This window comes from Schistocerca gregaria, chromosome 9 (genome assembly GCF_023897955.1).
Source record: "Schistocerca gregaria isolate iqSchGreg1 chromosome 9, iqSchGreg1.2, whole genome shotgun sequence".
Lineage (NCBI taxonomy): Eukaryota > Metazoa > Arthropoda > Insecta > Orthoptera > Acrididae > Schistocerca > Schistocerca gregaria.
Window position 1 is genome coordinate 82,989,351 of NC_064928.1, and position 16,233 is coordinate 83,005,583.

The following is a 16,233-nucleotide window of genomic DNA, read 5'->3' on the forward strand; positions in this document are numbered from 1 at the left end:
CAGCTTGGAGGGTCAAAATCGTAGAGGGAGACCAAGAGATGACTACACTAAGCAGATTCAGAAGGATGTAGGCTGCAGTAGGTACTGGGAGATGAAGAAGCTTGCACAGGATAGAGTAGCATTGAGCTGCATCAAACCAGTCTCAGGACTGAAGACCGCAACAACAAGAACAACGAAAAATATGTTCAACAGACGTAAGGGGCCACACCCCTGAACGGGCTGCATTTTTAGCATTATCTTCACCCTCATAGTGCAACTGATCTACAGATGAGAGATAGCTCAAAATTCTTACACACAGTTAGGGTCATTAGTCAAAGCATCTTCCAAAAACATCATTGTGATGTTTAATATATTTTGATACTGCCAATTATATTTATAATAATATATAAAACGGAACAGTTTTTTACTGCGGAACCATTTTCTTTAGAACCACTGATTGCACAGCTTGGTAAAAGAGGCACAGTACAGACAACATTCACGTAAGTATTTTATGCCTCCAATTCCCTTCCCTGATGCTGATTTGTGAAAAAGACAAGTCATTTATTTTACTACAACTAAAATATTTAAAAATTAACTCAAATATTACCGACGTCATCATCATGTTCTAAATTTTTCAGGAAATTTTAGGCAAGGGAGGTAGAGGAGGTCATTATAAATATCTGTACCGATTTTTGAGAGTTTAACTTCAGACATTTAGGAATAAAAGTCTATCTGAATCATTAAAATTAAAGTTTTCGTTATTCTCTCCCATATATGGCTGTTGAAACTTCCATTTGCATTCTGAGAGAGACCATGCATACATTTCCTAAGTAGATTTTTATTTGCCAGATCCCTATATATAGACCTAATTGCTTCCACTACAGGAAGTGGTAAGGAGTTCGTGTAGGCATGTAGGTATTGTATTACTGTAGTATTGCCCATCCAGTAGTTACACCAGGAGTCATCCCCTTATGGACGCAAACCATGCTGTGGAGTTTCATCTGTTGACACTCTGTGAAACCATATTGCCCAAACAGCTCGTCTCATGATGTCCAAATTTCCTGCATTTCTCCTTATTGCTAGTCGATAATATTGAGTCAAAGAATCAATTTCACTTTCTGTAAGACGACCTGGACCACCTATGTGTTTTCTGTCTGACAGGTTTCTTCCACTGAAGTCTTTACATAATTTTTTCAGCCAAACTCCTGTTCTTTTTTGTAAGTGCCCAACACATTCAATCTTTTATGTCAGGGTGTCCCCAAGTTCTCTGTCATTAGCAACAGTAGTGTGTGCTTTACAGTCTCCATCTCCAAGGTAGCATACATACCTCACACTACGACTGATCTTCTAAAAATGTTTAGAACTTCTTTCGTTTCCATGTTTCCCCTTGGCCCATCAGAGTTCTTTACACAAACACGGGTGCCAATAAATTTACTTGAACAACTTTGGCAGTGCTTTGTTAGACATTCATAATCCAGTATCTTACCAGTTTCAATATATGTGGCAGTTAGAACTCCATTCAGATAAGTATGACCTCTCTTCTGCCAAGATCCATCAAACGCTGCTACAGTGTCTGTCTTCTCAGACAAGGCTACTGCTTCTTCTGCTCCTCTTTTCATTGAATGTTCACTCACCCCACATAACGCATTATGTATCTGCCAAACCTCAGTGGAGGTATAGGCAAACCCATGAATGCATAAAAGTCTGGGCAGCTCTCCTTCCCCTTCCAATACATCGCATTGCATAATCAAGCTGAATATTTACACTGTAATGTCGACTATAAGTTACTGGCGAGGTCATAGTATCACTGTGCATCTTACACAAGTTACAGGAAATAACTAACCGACTTGTGAGACCCTTCCTTGCTGAAATGTCCTCAGAAACGTCAATACTATCTTTACAATTGCAGTACTTACATTTCACAGCACTCTTAAAAAGTCTTCACAGTATATTTAGGTTCGCAGTAACATTTTCATCGTTATTTGCTACTCAAATACTACAAGGTTTTTCTTATTACATTCCGAAAGCGAAAGTTTACGTCTAGAAGCACTGCCTGTAGACACAGTTTCCGCAGGTGACTTTTGAAGCAGCTTATGTGTATTATTCAGTTGTTCAGTTTGGAACTTGTTGCCTCGAAACTTTCATTTGGGGCTAAATTTATTTACTCTCGGCATTTGCAGCACAGGAAGGACACACAGAAACAAAACAACACACAAGAACTATAAAACCAAAAGCGTATGAAATTCCTTAAGCATATATTCTCAGATCTTTGTTTACATTCAAATCATAGCCTTCTAGGTATGCCTGTCCTTTGGTTCTGGGAGTCGGTGCCTTCTAGAAGACACCTGTGCTAACGACGGAAGGACAAAATAATCCATCACTTATTCTGACACACTCCAAACTGACAGATGGGCGTGGCCCCTGTGAAACATTACGTTCAACCTCAATTTTAGAACTAACGGAAAATGATAATGCCCATAAACTATACATTTTTGAAATCAGCATGAAATTCTCACTTCTATAGCCTAAGAAATTTTTTTTTCAAATTTTTGGTCATTTTTAAATGCATGTCCCCTTAAAGTAGCACTTTTTCAAAACCACGTAATCCTCTGTTACTTCGACGGATAAGTTTGAAATTTGGCTCATCCTCTGGAAAGATGCAAAAACATGGCACCCTGTGACGTCACCCTCGGTTCACTGATGCTTAGCACAGCACAGTGTCGACACGTGTGAAGAAAAGGTTAGAGCTCAGAAATAAGTTCATGTGATATGTGAAGTGTGTTCATGATATCACAATGGCACCGAATTTCACTAGAATTCTGTCCAATGCCGCCAGGGACGTTCTGCACGATACTAATGCCGTCACAACCGCTCTTACCCACATTTCGCCTTCATCATGTGCGTTCCTCCCTTTTTCCCACAGCCACACCACATACCGATTGCTTACAGCGTCATAATTTCACTGCACTGCAAATATTTTTTCGGTATACTCCGTGTGCTCACCGATTATTGAACATTTGTACAATGGTTCAACATCGTGCTATGTATACAGCTCGCGTTTCAGCATTTAGAGCACTGCCAGTTTAATTATAACCATCTGGCACCCTCATTCCTTCGTATCTGTGGCCTTCCTCAGCCCCTTCTGTTCTCCGCGCATCGCCTCTGTGATGGAGGTCAGAACCGTAGCGTCCAGCGGTTTTCTGATAAGAGACACACCACCGCTCAGAGAAAACTTGCGAAGGATCCCGATGCTCCTGAAGGCAGGCAACTGGCAAAGCAGGTGTGTAATGTGCTTACCTGCCTACAGGCGCCTGGAGCAATTTTGCAACTTTTCTCTCTAAAGGCGCATTTTTAAAATTCTCATTCAAAGTGGGCCTGCACCACTGATGGTTTTGCCGAACTGGGGATTCTTATAGAGAACATGTGCCGTTTTGTTCCCGCACGTGTCTTGTCACACCCCTCTATGAAAACACAACAGGACTGTGTAAACAGGAACACTAAAAAAGCGTAATTACAGTTTGCTGTTTCAGATCATGTTCAAATTTGGACGAATGGTTCTGAATGCTCTTTAGTGGTCCTGCCCTGTACAACAAAGTAAAAATCGAGGTAGCACTGCACTCCATAGATGTAAGATCACATTCAATAAGGTTGCTCGTTCACAATCTCCTTAGAGAAGGGTTGAAGCGCCAGACAGATGTCAGCAGTAGGAAAGATGGAAACCAAAGTTTTCCGTAGGTCATTGCACTACAGGCAGTCGTTTTCACCTGAAAAATGTGTGAGAATCAATGTTACAAGAAAAATCATGGCTTCATTGACCCACTTTATGCCACGCCCTGTAGCCTTTTCGTCTTCGACTCTGAATTTCGGGTGGTGTGTTTTCCTCCGCCACACATAAGGAAACCGCGTGATATCAACGCTAGGCGTCATAGTTCTCACCTTCATGTGAGAGGTAAGAACATGAAACACCTACGGCCGTCCTTATGATGTCATTCATTGTATGGCTACCAGCTTTGGTGCGTCAGTATACCCTCTTCATAGCTCGTGCCGAGATGGTTAACACGATCCGTGTACACGATGTATTAGAGGTCTACATCTGAAACTGGTTTATAGTTGATGGCTGGAAACAGAACACTCCTGTTACAGGTAACCTGCATAGACCAGTTGTAGATGTTGGCCAATGATACATCATGTGTATGGATGATGTTAACCCTCTTGGCATCAGCTGGGGCGTGAAGATGGTGCACTGAAGCACCAGAATTGGTAGCCATACAATAAATGACATCATAAGGACGGATGTAGATGTTTCATTTTCTTACGTAAGTGAACGACCAAAGTCCCCAAGACCTCCAACCACAAAGATGGACATACAAAAATTCCATACAGGAGCATCAAAAGGAAGAGTAAAATGTGTGACCAGTTTCATCTACATCTACATCTACATACATACTCCACAATCCACCATACTGTGCGTGGCGGAGGGTACCTCATACCACAACTAGCATCTTCTCACCCTGTTCTACTCCCAAACAGAACGAGGGCAAAATGAACTGCCTATATGCCTCTGTACGAGCTCTAATCTCTCTTATCTTTGTGGTCTTTCCTCGAAATGTAAGTTGATGACAGTAAAATTGTACTGCAGTCAGCCTCCAATGCAAGTTCTCTAAATTTCCTCAGTAGCGTGTCACGAAAAGAACTCGTTTCCTCCACAGACTCCCACCCGAGTTCCTGAAGCATTTCCGGAACACTCGCGTGATGATCAAACCTACCAGTAACAAATCTAGCAGCCCGCCTCTGAATTGCTTCTATATCCTCCCTCAATCCGACCTGATAGGGATCCTAAACGCTCGAGCCGTACTCAAGGTCGTATCAGTGTTTTATAAGCGGTCTCCTTTACAGATGAACCACATCTTCCCAAAATTCTACCAATGAACCGAAGACGACTATCCGCCTTCCCCACAACTGTCATTACATGCTTGTCCCACTTCATATCGCTCTGCAATGTTACACCCAAATATTTAATCGACGTGACTGTGTCAAGCGCTACACTACTAATGGAGTATTCAAACATTACAGGATTCTTTTTCCTATTCATCTGCCTTAATTTACATTTATCTACATTTAGAGTTAGCTGCCATTCTTTACACCAATCACAAATCCTGTCCAAGTCATCTTGTAACCTCCTACAGTCACTCAACGACAACACCTTCCCGTACACCACAGCATCATCAGCAAACAGCCGCACATTGCTATCCACCCTATCCAAAAGATCATTTATGTAGATAGAAAAGAACGGCGGACCTACCACACTTCCCTGGGACACTCCAGACGATACCCTCACCTCCGATGAACACTCACCATCGTGGGCAACGTACTGGGTTCCATTACTTAGGAAGTCTTCGATCCACTCACATACGTGGGAACCAATCCCATATGCTCGTACCTTAGTTAGGAGTCTGCAGTGTGCACCGAGTCAAACGCTTTCCGGAAGTCAATGAATATGGCGTCCGTCTGATACCCTTAATCCACGGTTCGCAAGATATCATGTGAAAAAAGGGTTTCTCTTCGTGTGAATCGTCGACAGTGTACTGAGCATAATTCTCATGAAACTTGTTGGCAATATGACATCATTAACCCTCTTTGCACGTCGCATAAACTTCTAAACTCTGACTTTTTTTCGCAAGTGTCGCATGAAGCGACGCCTAATCCGAGGGTGAAGACGCATCGCACCAACTTTTGGGCCATTACAGAGGTAGACTGTAGACACCTTGGAGCCAAACTCCATAATTATGGCTGGAAAGGGGGGAATAATTACGGGGTTTCGACAAAGTGATCCTTTAATTCTGTTGCGTAGTGTAGTATGTTACAAACATTTGGCAGACCCTGAGAATACACTGAGAAACGTGACACTTCCTGCAGTATGTGCAAGACAGCTAGCTGGCTCGTTATGAGATGTGTATGTGTTTGTCCCACAGGTGAACTGGCGCGAGTTTCTGGAGGAGGTGTTCTCCGGGGTGGAGAACGTGACGCTGCGCCTGGATGGGCGTGACGCAGACCTGGTGGCCGTGCTCGATGTGGACTACCTCACATCAGTGGCCGCCATACTGGCCAACCACACCGCCGACACAGTGTGTGAGTCACGGATCCTGTCCTGCCAATACACAGGGTGAATCAGCTGCCCCTACCTGTGGGTTTTATGCAACACGCAATGCCATCAAAACTCACGCACGTCATTTTCATATCCTCTCGCTCGGTAAGTGCAAACTGTTGGTCTTACACAGAAAGTGAACGGGAATTTTTTGCTGGAAATTCAATGTTGTTAAATTTTGTACTGGGATACATTTTCATTCGAGGCCACACTTCTCGAGTGATTCAAGAAAAACGCATTTGAAGGTCAGATTTGCATATTTTTCTTGAATAATTCGAAAACCACTAATTCTAACGAAAGCGTATTCCAGTACAAAATATAACTATATTAAATTCCCTACAAAAGGGTCCTATTCACTTTTTTCTGTATGGCTAATAGTTTCCACATAGCAAATGAGAAAATATGAAAATATTGAGTGTGATATTTGAAGATGTTGGGGGGGGGGGCACTTGAAACCCATGAGTGCAGCTGACTCCCCCTGTGTATACAATACAAGTGGAGATGTAGAATCATAAGCAGATTTACCAAAGCCTTTATTAGCAAGCTCAAACATATGGTAGGTACGGTAGGCAATTACATCTCTATCATTAAAACTTTCTAGTCCAGGAACACTCGACACTCCACTACTACCTCTCACTAAGGCAACAGTGAACCATCCATTTCCATGTGAGAAAGTGTCGTTAATATCCAGACTAAAATCAAGTGAACATCCAAAAAATACGCAAGGTCCATCGACGAGAGCGCGGGCTGCAACACTCTTCACTTGAATGCGGTTCTTCTTGTCTCCTGCAGTTGAAGTCAGATCAATGTTTTCTATATTTCTATAAACTGTGGTGCGACGACGACGTCGCTATCTCCTGTAGGGCATGTTGGCGGCGTCCAATGCAGCTGCAATACACAGAGTGAGAGTAGCGCGAAAGCGCGCTCGCTCATATACTGTGCCGGTATCAGCTGACCCATATGCTGTTGTTGTGGTCCAAAGACTGCTTGGATCCTCTCCACACCAGTCTGCCTTCACTGGCAGTTTTGGTTTTAAAATGATTACATTATTTCTTGGTTTTACTGTTACCTAAATCCCATCCATTATCGTGCTGTTTCTGTTACTTGCATCACAGTAAAATATTGTCAGCATATTCGTCTTCTTCTTCTTAACTGTGGCTTTGACCTGAGAGACCGTATGCTTTCTGCACATTCCTCCACTTACCGTTTCTGTTCCTGGCTTGCATGGTACATTCTTCTTTTCCCATTGTCTCTTTATCCTTGATGATGTTCCCCATGCTCCAGTGCAGGTTGCCAGAATCTCCGTTATCATGTGTTTCATCATTCCTTCCCTTTTCCTGTAGCCACATCACGTTCTGCTTGCAACGCCGTATTTTCACCTGGTGGCAGAAAGTGGAAATATTTTTTTTTAGCACACTCCGAGAGCTCGCCTACTAATGAACAAACCAATTATGTTTCAGCATTCTGTGATATATACAACTTGCACTTCAGCATTTAGAACAGTGCCAGTTTAATTTTAGCCACCCAGTCATTTCTTCATCCTACAGCCAATACCTGCTTGTAAGTACATTGGTCTGCCAGTTCCAAGATTTTTACGAGGGCGGCCTGAAAACTAATGCCTCCAATTTTTTTGCTTTGTCCTCTGTCTCGGTTGATGTATCTCCAGAGGACTCTGAACTGTAGCTTGTAACGTGGAGGTGTGTAACTTTACTAAATCGGTGCTCCAAGGGCCGTCAAGAAACTGAAAGCACGAATCCCGAGAGTGCCTCCACCCAAGAAGTCACCTCTGCTTGAGCATGACAATGTCAGACCACACACGAGGGATGCAACCTCTGCGACAATTCGACGACTTTGGTTCTCTGTCGTCTATCACTCTCGATAAAGTCCCGACTTGACTCCATCTGATTTTCATCTATTTCCAAAGTTTAAAGAACGCATTCGATGACTTCTGATAGTGACTCAGCAGCTTAAGTGGAGGTGAAGTTGTGGTTTTATCAACAAAGCCAAACGTTATACAGTAACAGTATAAACGCATTGGTCGTAAGGGTCACTTTGCTTAGAAATATATATGCAGAGAGGAGGAATAACTATGTCGAACGTTAAGAACGACTCTTTTACTTAAGCTTTAAGACTTTTCGCATAAAAACACGGAGGAATTACTTAGTGTGTTCCTGTGACAGTTGGTCGCGATAGCTGAGTAGTCAGCGCGGCGGTCTGTCAATCCAAAGAGCCCAGGTTCGATTCCTGGCTGCGTTGTATATTTTCTCCGCTCAGGGACGGGGTGTTGTGTTCTCGTCATTCTCATTCCATCATCATCCTTGGAAGACAACGGGAAAAGACCACTGGAATCACTTCCCTAGACGCTCAAGCGGTGCACCTCTCTGACGAGGCTCCCCCCTTGACAAGACCTGCCGTAAGGCAAAACACAATGTTTTATGCCTGTGACAGGTGGCCCTCTTGGGTCCAAATATTTTTCTTAATATCTTTCTATCAAAGACTAAAAGGTTTTGTTCATCTGGTTTTTCTTAACGATGTTGTTGTTTTCTTCAGTCCCGAGACTGGTTTGATGCAGCTCTCCATGCTACTCTATCCTGTGCAAGCTACTTCATCTCCCAGTACCTACTGCAACGTACATCCTTCTGAATCTGCTTAGTGTATTCATCTCTTGGTCTCCCTCTACGATTTTTACCCTCCATGCTGCCCTCCAATACTAAGTTGGTGATCCCTTGATGCCTCAGAACATGTCCTACCAACCGGTCCCTTCTTCTAGTCAAGTTGTGCCACAAACTCCTCCCCAATTCTATTCAGTACCTCCTCGTTAGTTATGTGATCTACCCATTTATCTTCAGCATTCTTCTGTAGCACCACATTTCGAAAGCTTCTAGTCTCTTCTTGTCCAAACTATTTATTGTCGTTATTTCACCTCCATACATGGCTACACTCCATAGAAATACTTTCAGAAATGACTTCCTGACGCTTAAATCGATACTCGATGTTAAAAAATTTCTCTTCTTCAAAAAATCTTTCCTTGCCATTGCTAGTCTACATTTTATATCCTCTCTAATTCGACCATCATCAGTTATTTTGTTCCCCAAATAGCAAAACTCCTTTACTACTTTAAGTGTCTCATTTTCTAATCTAATTCCCTCAGCATCACCCGACTTAATTGGATTACATGTCCGCCCCCGGTAACTGAGTGGTCAGCGTGACAGACGGTCAATCCTGAGGGCCCGGGTTCGATTCCCGGCTGGGTCGGAGTTTTTCTCCGCTCAGGGACTGGGTGTTGTGTTGTCCTCATCATCATCATTTCATGCCCATCGACGCGCAAGTCGCCATAGTGGCGTCAAATCGAAAGACCTGCACCAGGCGAACGGTCTACCCGAAGGGAGGCCCTAGCCACACGACATTTCATTGCACTGGATTTCATTCCATTATCCTCGTTTTGCTTTTGTTGATGTTCATATTATATCCTCCTTTCAAGACACTGTCCATACCGTTCAACTGCTCTTCCAAGTCCTTTGCTGTCTCTGACAGAATTACAATGTCATCGGCGGACCTCAAAGTTTTTATTTCTTCTCCGCGGATTTTAATACCTACTCCGAATTTTTCTTAACGTAAATGTTTCGAACACATAAAGAACTACCAGAAGGATTACACTGTAGTAATCTTTCTTAACCTGCTCTACTCCACAACATGCCCTGTAAGCCAAAATATGCTCTACTTGCCATTGGGATTCTTGTCTTGATGTCTATTTCAGTTCTATATTGCTCGTCAAAAATGTTTGCCAAATATTTGAGATGACTATGTGTACTCTTTTAAAAATCATTTCATCAACTATGAACGTAGTACCATCACTGGATGCTTTGCCCGCGACTTCACACAGAGTTTTCTCCTCATTAATTTGGAAACCTGCATTTCGTTGCAATATTTATGTCAAAACTTGTCAAGATATGCAAGTCCTCTTTGTTATGCCCGCATATCGAGGCTGATTTATTGTTGTATTGCCACGTCTTACTCCATCAGAGTTTAATTTTTGGTGTTCTCTAGTTATTGTAAGTTTGTGGCATACATATGTGTGGAGTATTCAATATATGACGTCCTTAATAATGGTTACAACTACTCAGACGTGAAATACATTTTCCAAAACGAGGGGGGGGGGGCGATGGAGTGCGATTTATATTTTAAGACTCTGACCACGACATGAGCAATCACATTTTAATGTTACAATACCATATTATACTGTTATACTTTGGCACGATGACGAAACACGCATAAGGGTGACTTATATTGCGTTTCTACATATGAACTTCACGTCTGTTGTGTCTGTAACTACCAGGGTCGTGCAAAATTTTTCTAACGAAGGCACCGTGTATTGCATTCTCCACAGAGAAGTAGGTGATGCTGTTCTTGTTGTTGTGGTCTTCAGTCCAGAGACTGGTTTGATGCATCTCTCCATGCTACTCTATCCTGTGCAAGCTTCTTCATCTCCAAGTAACTACTGCAACCTACATCCTTCTGAATCTGCTTAGTGTATTCATCTCTTGGCCTCCCTTTACGATTTTTACCCTCCACGCAGCCCTCCAATACTAAATTGGTGAACACTTGATGCCTCAGAACGTGTCCTCCAAACGATCCCGTCTTCAAGTTGTGTCACAAAATCCTCTTCCCCAATTTGTTCAGTTCCTCCTCATTATTTACCTGATCGACCCATCTAATCTTCAGCATTCTTCTGTAGCACGGCATTTCGAAAGCTTCTATTCTCTTCTTGTCTAAACTATTTGTCGTCCATGTTTCACTTCCATACATGGCTACACTCCATACAAATACTTTCAGAAAAGGCTTCCTGACTCTAAAATCTATACTCGATGTTGCCAAGTTTCTCTTCTTCAGAAACGCTTTCCTTGCCATTGCCAGTCTACATTTTATGTCCGCTCTACTTCGACCATCATCAGTTATTTATCATCCCAAATAGCTAAACTCGTTTATTACTGTAAGTGTGTCATTTTCGAATCTCATTCCCTCAGCATCACCCGACTTAATTTTATTCCATTACTCTCGTTTTGCTTTTGTTGATGTTCATCTTATATCCACTTTTCAAGACACTGTTCATTACGCTCAACTGCTCTTCCATGTCCTTTTCTGTCTCTGACAGAATTACAATGTCGTCGGCAAACCTCAAATTTTTTTTTTCTTCTCCACGGATTTTAATTCTTACTTCAAATTTTTCTTTTGTTTCCTGTACTGCTTGCTCAGTACGCAGACTGAATAACATCGAGGATACGCTGCAACCCTGTTTGACTCCCTTCCCCACCACTGCCTCTCTTTCATGTCCCTAGGCTCTTATAACTGCCATCTGGTTTCTGTACAAATTGTAAATAGCCTTTTGCTCCCTGTATTTGACCCCTGCCACCTTTATAATTTGGAGTGTATTGCAAACAACATAGTCAAAAGCCTTATCTAAGCGTACAAATGCAAGAAACGTAGGTTTCCCTTTCCTTAATCTATCTTCTAAGATAATTCATAGGGTCAGTATTGCCTCAGGTGTTGCAACATTTCTATGGAAGCCGAACTGATCATCCCCGAGGTCGGCTTTTTCTAGTTTTTCCATTTGTGTGTAAATAATTCGTGTTAGTATTTTGCAGATGTGATTTATTGAACTGATAGTTCGGTAATTTTCACTTCTGTCAACACCTGCTTTCTTTGGTATTGAAATTATTATATTCTCCTTGAAGTCTGAAGGTATTTTCTCACCTCATACATTTTGCTCCATTATGGCAGAGTTTTGTCTGGGCTGGCTCTCCCAAGGCTGTCAGTAGTTCTAAACGAATGTTGTCTAAACCTGGGGACTTGTTTCGACTTAGGTCTTTCAGTGCTCTGTCAAATTCTTCGGACAGTATCATTTCTCCCATTTCATACTTATCTACATCCTCTTCCAATTCCGTAATATTGCCCTCAAGTACATCGCTCTTGTATGTGCCCTCTACATACTCCCCATCCTTCTGCTTTCCCTTCTTTGCTTAGAACGATTTTCCATCTGAGCTGTTGATATTCATACAAGTGGTTCTCTTTTCTCCAAAGGTCTCTTTAATTTTCCTGTAGGTAGTATCTATCTTACCCCTAGTTTTGCGTTCTAGCTGTCGCTGCTTAGTCATTTTACACTTCCTGTTTTGAGACGTTTGTATTCCTTATTGTCTGCTTCATTTACTGCATTTTTATATTTTCTCCTTTCATCAATTACATTCAAAATCTCTTGCGTTACCCAAGGATTTCTATATGATGCTATATGCTTATAATTTGATTCTGTGCTGTAACTAACAGAGGCAGCAGCTTGATGATGCCTATGGTGCCATACTGAGCTCGCGATGCCACACTATATTCGGCAACGTGAATCGATAACACAGACATTAGCGAAGGCTCGGTACAATCCTCATCAACCAACGGGAGGCACTCCAGAAGACCACACTTCCGTCTCAACATAGCAGCGCTCTCACGCTGAGCTCAATACAGTTATGAGCATGCAAGAGCTCGACGCCAGTTCGTGATCTCAGCCTCAGCAGTCAGCTTCATCGTGAAGAAACAGCGACAGTGATGTTTCAGGTGGACATGTAATTTGGTTAATGTTGACATTGTATTTCAAGGGAATAGTCTGACATAGTATGTTTAAAGTGACACTTTCGCAGTCAATGGCAATTGTAAATATTCTATGCTCTCCTGTAGCAAAGAATTGTCTCAAGGGGCGTTCAAAAAGAAACCAGTACCTGTGTTTTAGAAGTATTGACCCTGGCTGTTAAGATACTGGTCCCACTGTTGACACAAGGTGGTGGTTTTGTATGTCCATCCTTTTACCAGGCGGTCTCATTCTAGTGTCTTGCCATTGTTCTCATTCTGTTTTAATCAGTTTCTATGTAACTTGATTGATAAGCTTCAATGTTTAATGCATACAGGCCTGTAGATGACGCAAAGAAGCATTGAATCTGATAGTGACAAAATAAATTAAAATCATAAGGACGGCTGTAGGTGTTTTTATTTTTTGTCTCAAGGTCGTGGATGTCGGGTACAATCTCGTGAAGTTTTGCTTTTTTTTTATTCTAAATCTCAATCGAAATTACTTGGATCATCGTTTTTATTAAATTAAGTGATTTGAATGCAATTGTTTCATTCTGTTCATTGTCACATATTTTTAATCATAATATCAACTTCTTCATTTTTCTTCCTTTCATTCTTTCTTCGTTGAAATATTTGTACATGTGTTTTTAAAAAAAATTATGTATTAATTTCTTTTATTTTATCACCCGGTTTTTCGTCAACATTATTGTGTTGATTATAAATATTTCTCATTTTACTTGACTTTCGTTTTACTTAAGAACCCGGATTTCACTTAAATTTTCACCTGCAATATTTTCTCCATACTTCAAGAGCTATTTAGGTTATGTTTCAGATGTCTGTATGACGATTGCCATGCAAAAAAAAATTGCACTTCTGGTAACAAAAATACAGTTTCCAAACCATTGCACAAATATAAATAGATTACTTCATCCTTTATTTTTTAACTTATAAATCGGAATTTTCAAGTAATTGGATACTACAATAGACAAATATTATTATATTCACATTCTCAAAAGGTCTGGTTGGAAAAATAATGATATAAAGGAAAAATTAACAAATGAAAAAGTTCATATAGTGATTAAACGTGATGTGACAAAGGAATAGAAATAAAAGATTACATTTAAACCAATTAATTGACTAAAACTATTGACTGAAGTAATTTCTATAAAGATTTAAAAATAAAAAAATTTAGTTGTACATCTGATGAGACTCAATTCGACAAAAGTTTCGCACGTGAAGCTGTTATGGTATCCCTTACACAATGGAGCTATTCCGAACAAAATAACTTTTTTCAGTGCTATTGAATGTCACACAAAATACCGAATTTTTCTTTCATCAGTTACTCACAAACAAGGGCCCACCAGTGTGAATGGGTGCAGTGTGTGATACCTGGACTCTAAACCTACATCACCGATATGATAGCCTCAAAACACTGATTGCACTGCTAGGGACCTCTCCTTGTCAGTTAAAAGTTAGATCATGAGGTGAAGCGAGTATTTAAAAAATAAAACAGTCAATGCACGAAAGTGATTTCAATAAATTCTTGCTCTGCAAATTTCATCAGCTCTGTTCCGTTACCACAGCCTGTATGCACTTGGACCTGCTCACTGTCTTCAGACCCTAACCTCAACTACAGTTTTCTCACCCACACTTCCTTCTTACAAAAATGACTGTTCCTTGTTGCTTCAGACTGTCTCTTACATACATATCTCCTCCTTTAGCCAAATTGTGCCCCAAAATTATTTTCTCTCCAGCTACATTCAGCTTCTTTTACAGACGTTACTCAATCTACCCATAAAAACGTCAGCATTCTTCTGCAATATCACAATTCAGAAGCATCTATTGTCTTTGTCCACAGTGCCTGTCAAGGGCGTTATGGCATTTCTCCCTTTTGTGTCTCTTTCATATCAACAGAACGTAATTTTTTTTATTTTTAGGTACCATGTAAATTATATAGTGACATATAAGTCATTTCGGACTTGGAACTTGGAATACCATAGCAAAAAAAAAAATATTTCTTTGGCCCTCTGTGAATATGGTTCTGCGAAATGCAGTCCTTTTTGTATTCGCAGCGGACAGAAGATGCAGGATAACTCTACAAATCAGTGTTTTTATTTTACTTCTTTCATAACATTATTTCGAGTATGCACTTACTTTTAAACATTTTTTCTCCGAGAGAGGGCAAGTCACTCTCTCACCTATTTTTCGTATATGGAAAACTATTAAAGATTTTGTTACAACCTTATGCACCGTGAGTGAGACTCTAGAAAGTTAACAGCCTGAACAGACGTTGATGGAGCCTAAAGGGCGCTAAAACCATGAGAGATTTTTATGGTTGTTAGTTCATGGTTGTTAGCTAATGGCGAGCTCATACCTCAGTAAATCTTGCTGTACAGGCCCACAGCTGTACAGGGCAGACAGAGCAGCCCCTAGTTCAGAAAAGTCTCCAGCAGGACAATGCTAAGCTACCTGCCTTGGCGCCAGCAGAAGGCTGGGCTGGGGGCGACAGACTGAAGGGACGCATCTACACAGTGGAGTCGTAAACTGGGCATTGTGTGCAGAGCGATGTGTAGTAAAAATTCACAAGTTTTCGTGTTCGCTGATACTGCAAATAGGGCTGTGGCCCACTTCCATTGACCACCTCGGTGGTATAAGAAACACCAGCGTGTGAGAAACGTTTAGAGATAGAATCTTTATTACACCTCACAGCTAGGACTAAAATGCTCCAAGGCACAGGCAATTTAGATAAAGAACTTTAAGATTGTATCTGTTCACTTGTTGCCGTGGGAAGTAACGCGACTTTGGAGAAAAACATCTTCTCCCTCTGGAACAACTTAAAACAGCAGATAATCGGTGGTTTCTTTTTTTTCCAGAGGCTCAGGTTTTTTAACTCTTGCGCTGGTTGGACATGAGTTTGTGCTGTAGTGTAAGAGGGGATATTTAGTGTCTCTACAGTCCTGTGATTGGCTCAAGCTGGAGTGAACGCGGTGTCATTCGTGCAGTTTGCGGGAAAACGGAATTTTGTATCCGCAGAGGTGCGAGGCACTCGGGATCTGGACTTACCTCTGGAAGGGATCTTCAGGTCTGAGCTCTGGCGTATGTGTTTGGTGCTTGGGACCTGTCCTGAGACTGACTTCACTTGCAGGTAGTTAGAGTGGAGAGCCTGTGGTGAAGTTCTTACTGTACCGACAGTGTGACTTCAAACGTCTCAGACTACTCGTTTGCCGAGGTCACACTCATTCGTTTTTGGTTTACCAGTCTTGACGCTGTGCGCTCTGCCATATAAATGAGCCAAACTGATCCTTGGTACGACCAGCAAACGGCTGTGTCCCACACTGAAATGTACTGTGATTTCAGGGCTCCGGTAGAGAGTGAATTGCGATCCGTCTGCCATATCGTTACACCGTGATATTTTGCATTTCTTTCGTGACCACGATCGATTCACAGGTGCCACGTTAATCCTCACCTCCGTCGCACACATCTCGCCAGTTGCAAGTTACATT

The 16,233-nt window shown here is 41.6% G+C and overlaps 1 protein-coding gene across 1 annotated transcript in view; it reads left to right on the forward strand.

Annotated features, from left to right (window-relative positions):
- Window positions 1-16,233, forward strand: part of LOC126291441 (endothelin-converting enzyme homolog) — a 278,593-nt gene that overhangs the window by 100,993 nt on the left and 161,367 nt on the right. Inside the window, exon 10 of the mRNA XM_049984955.1 lies at window positions 5,929-6,108. Within this exon, the coding sequence (XP_049840912.1) occupies window positions 5,929-6,108 (180 nt within the window). The remainder of the gene's footprint in view (window positions 1-5,928; window positions 6,109-16,233) is intronic.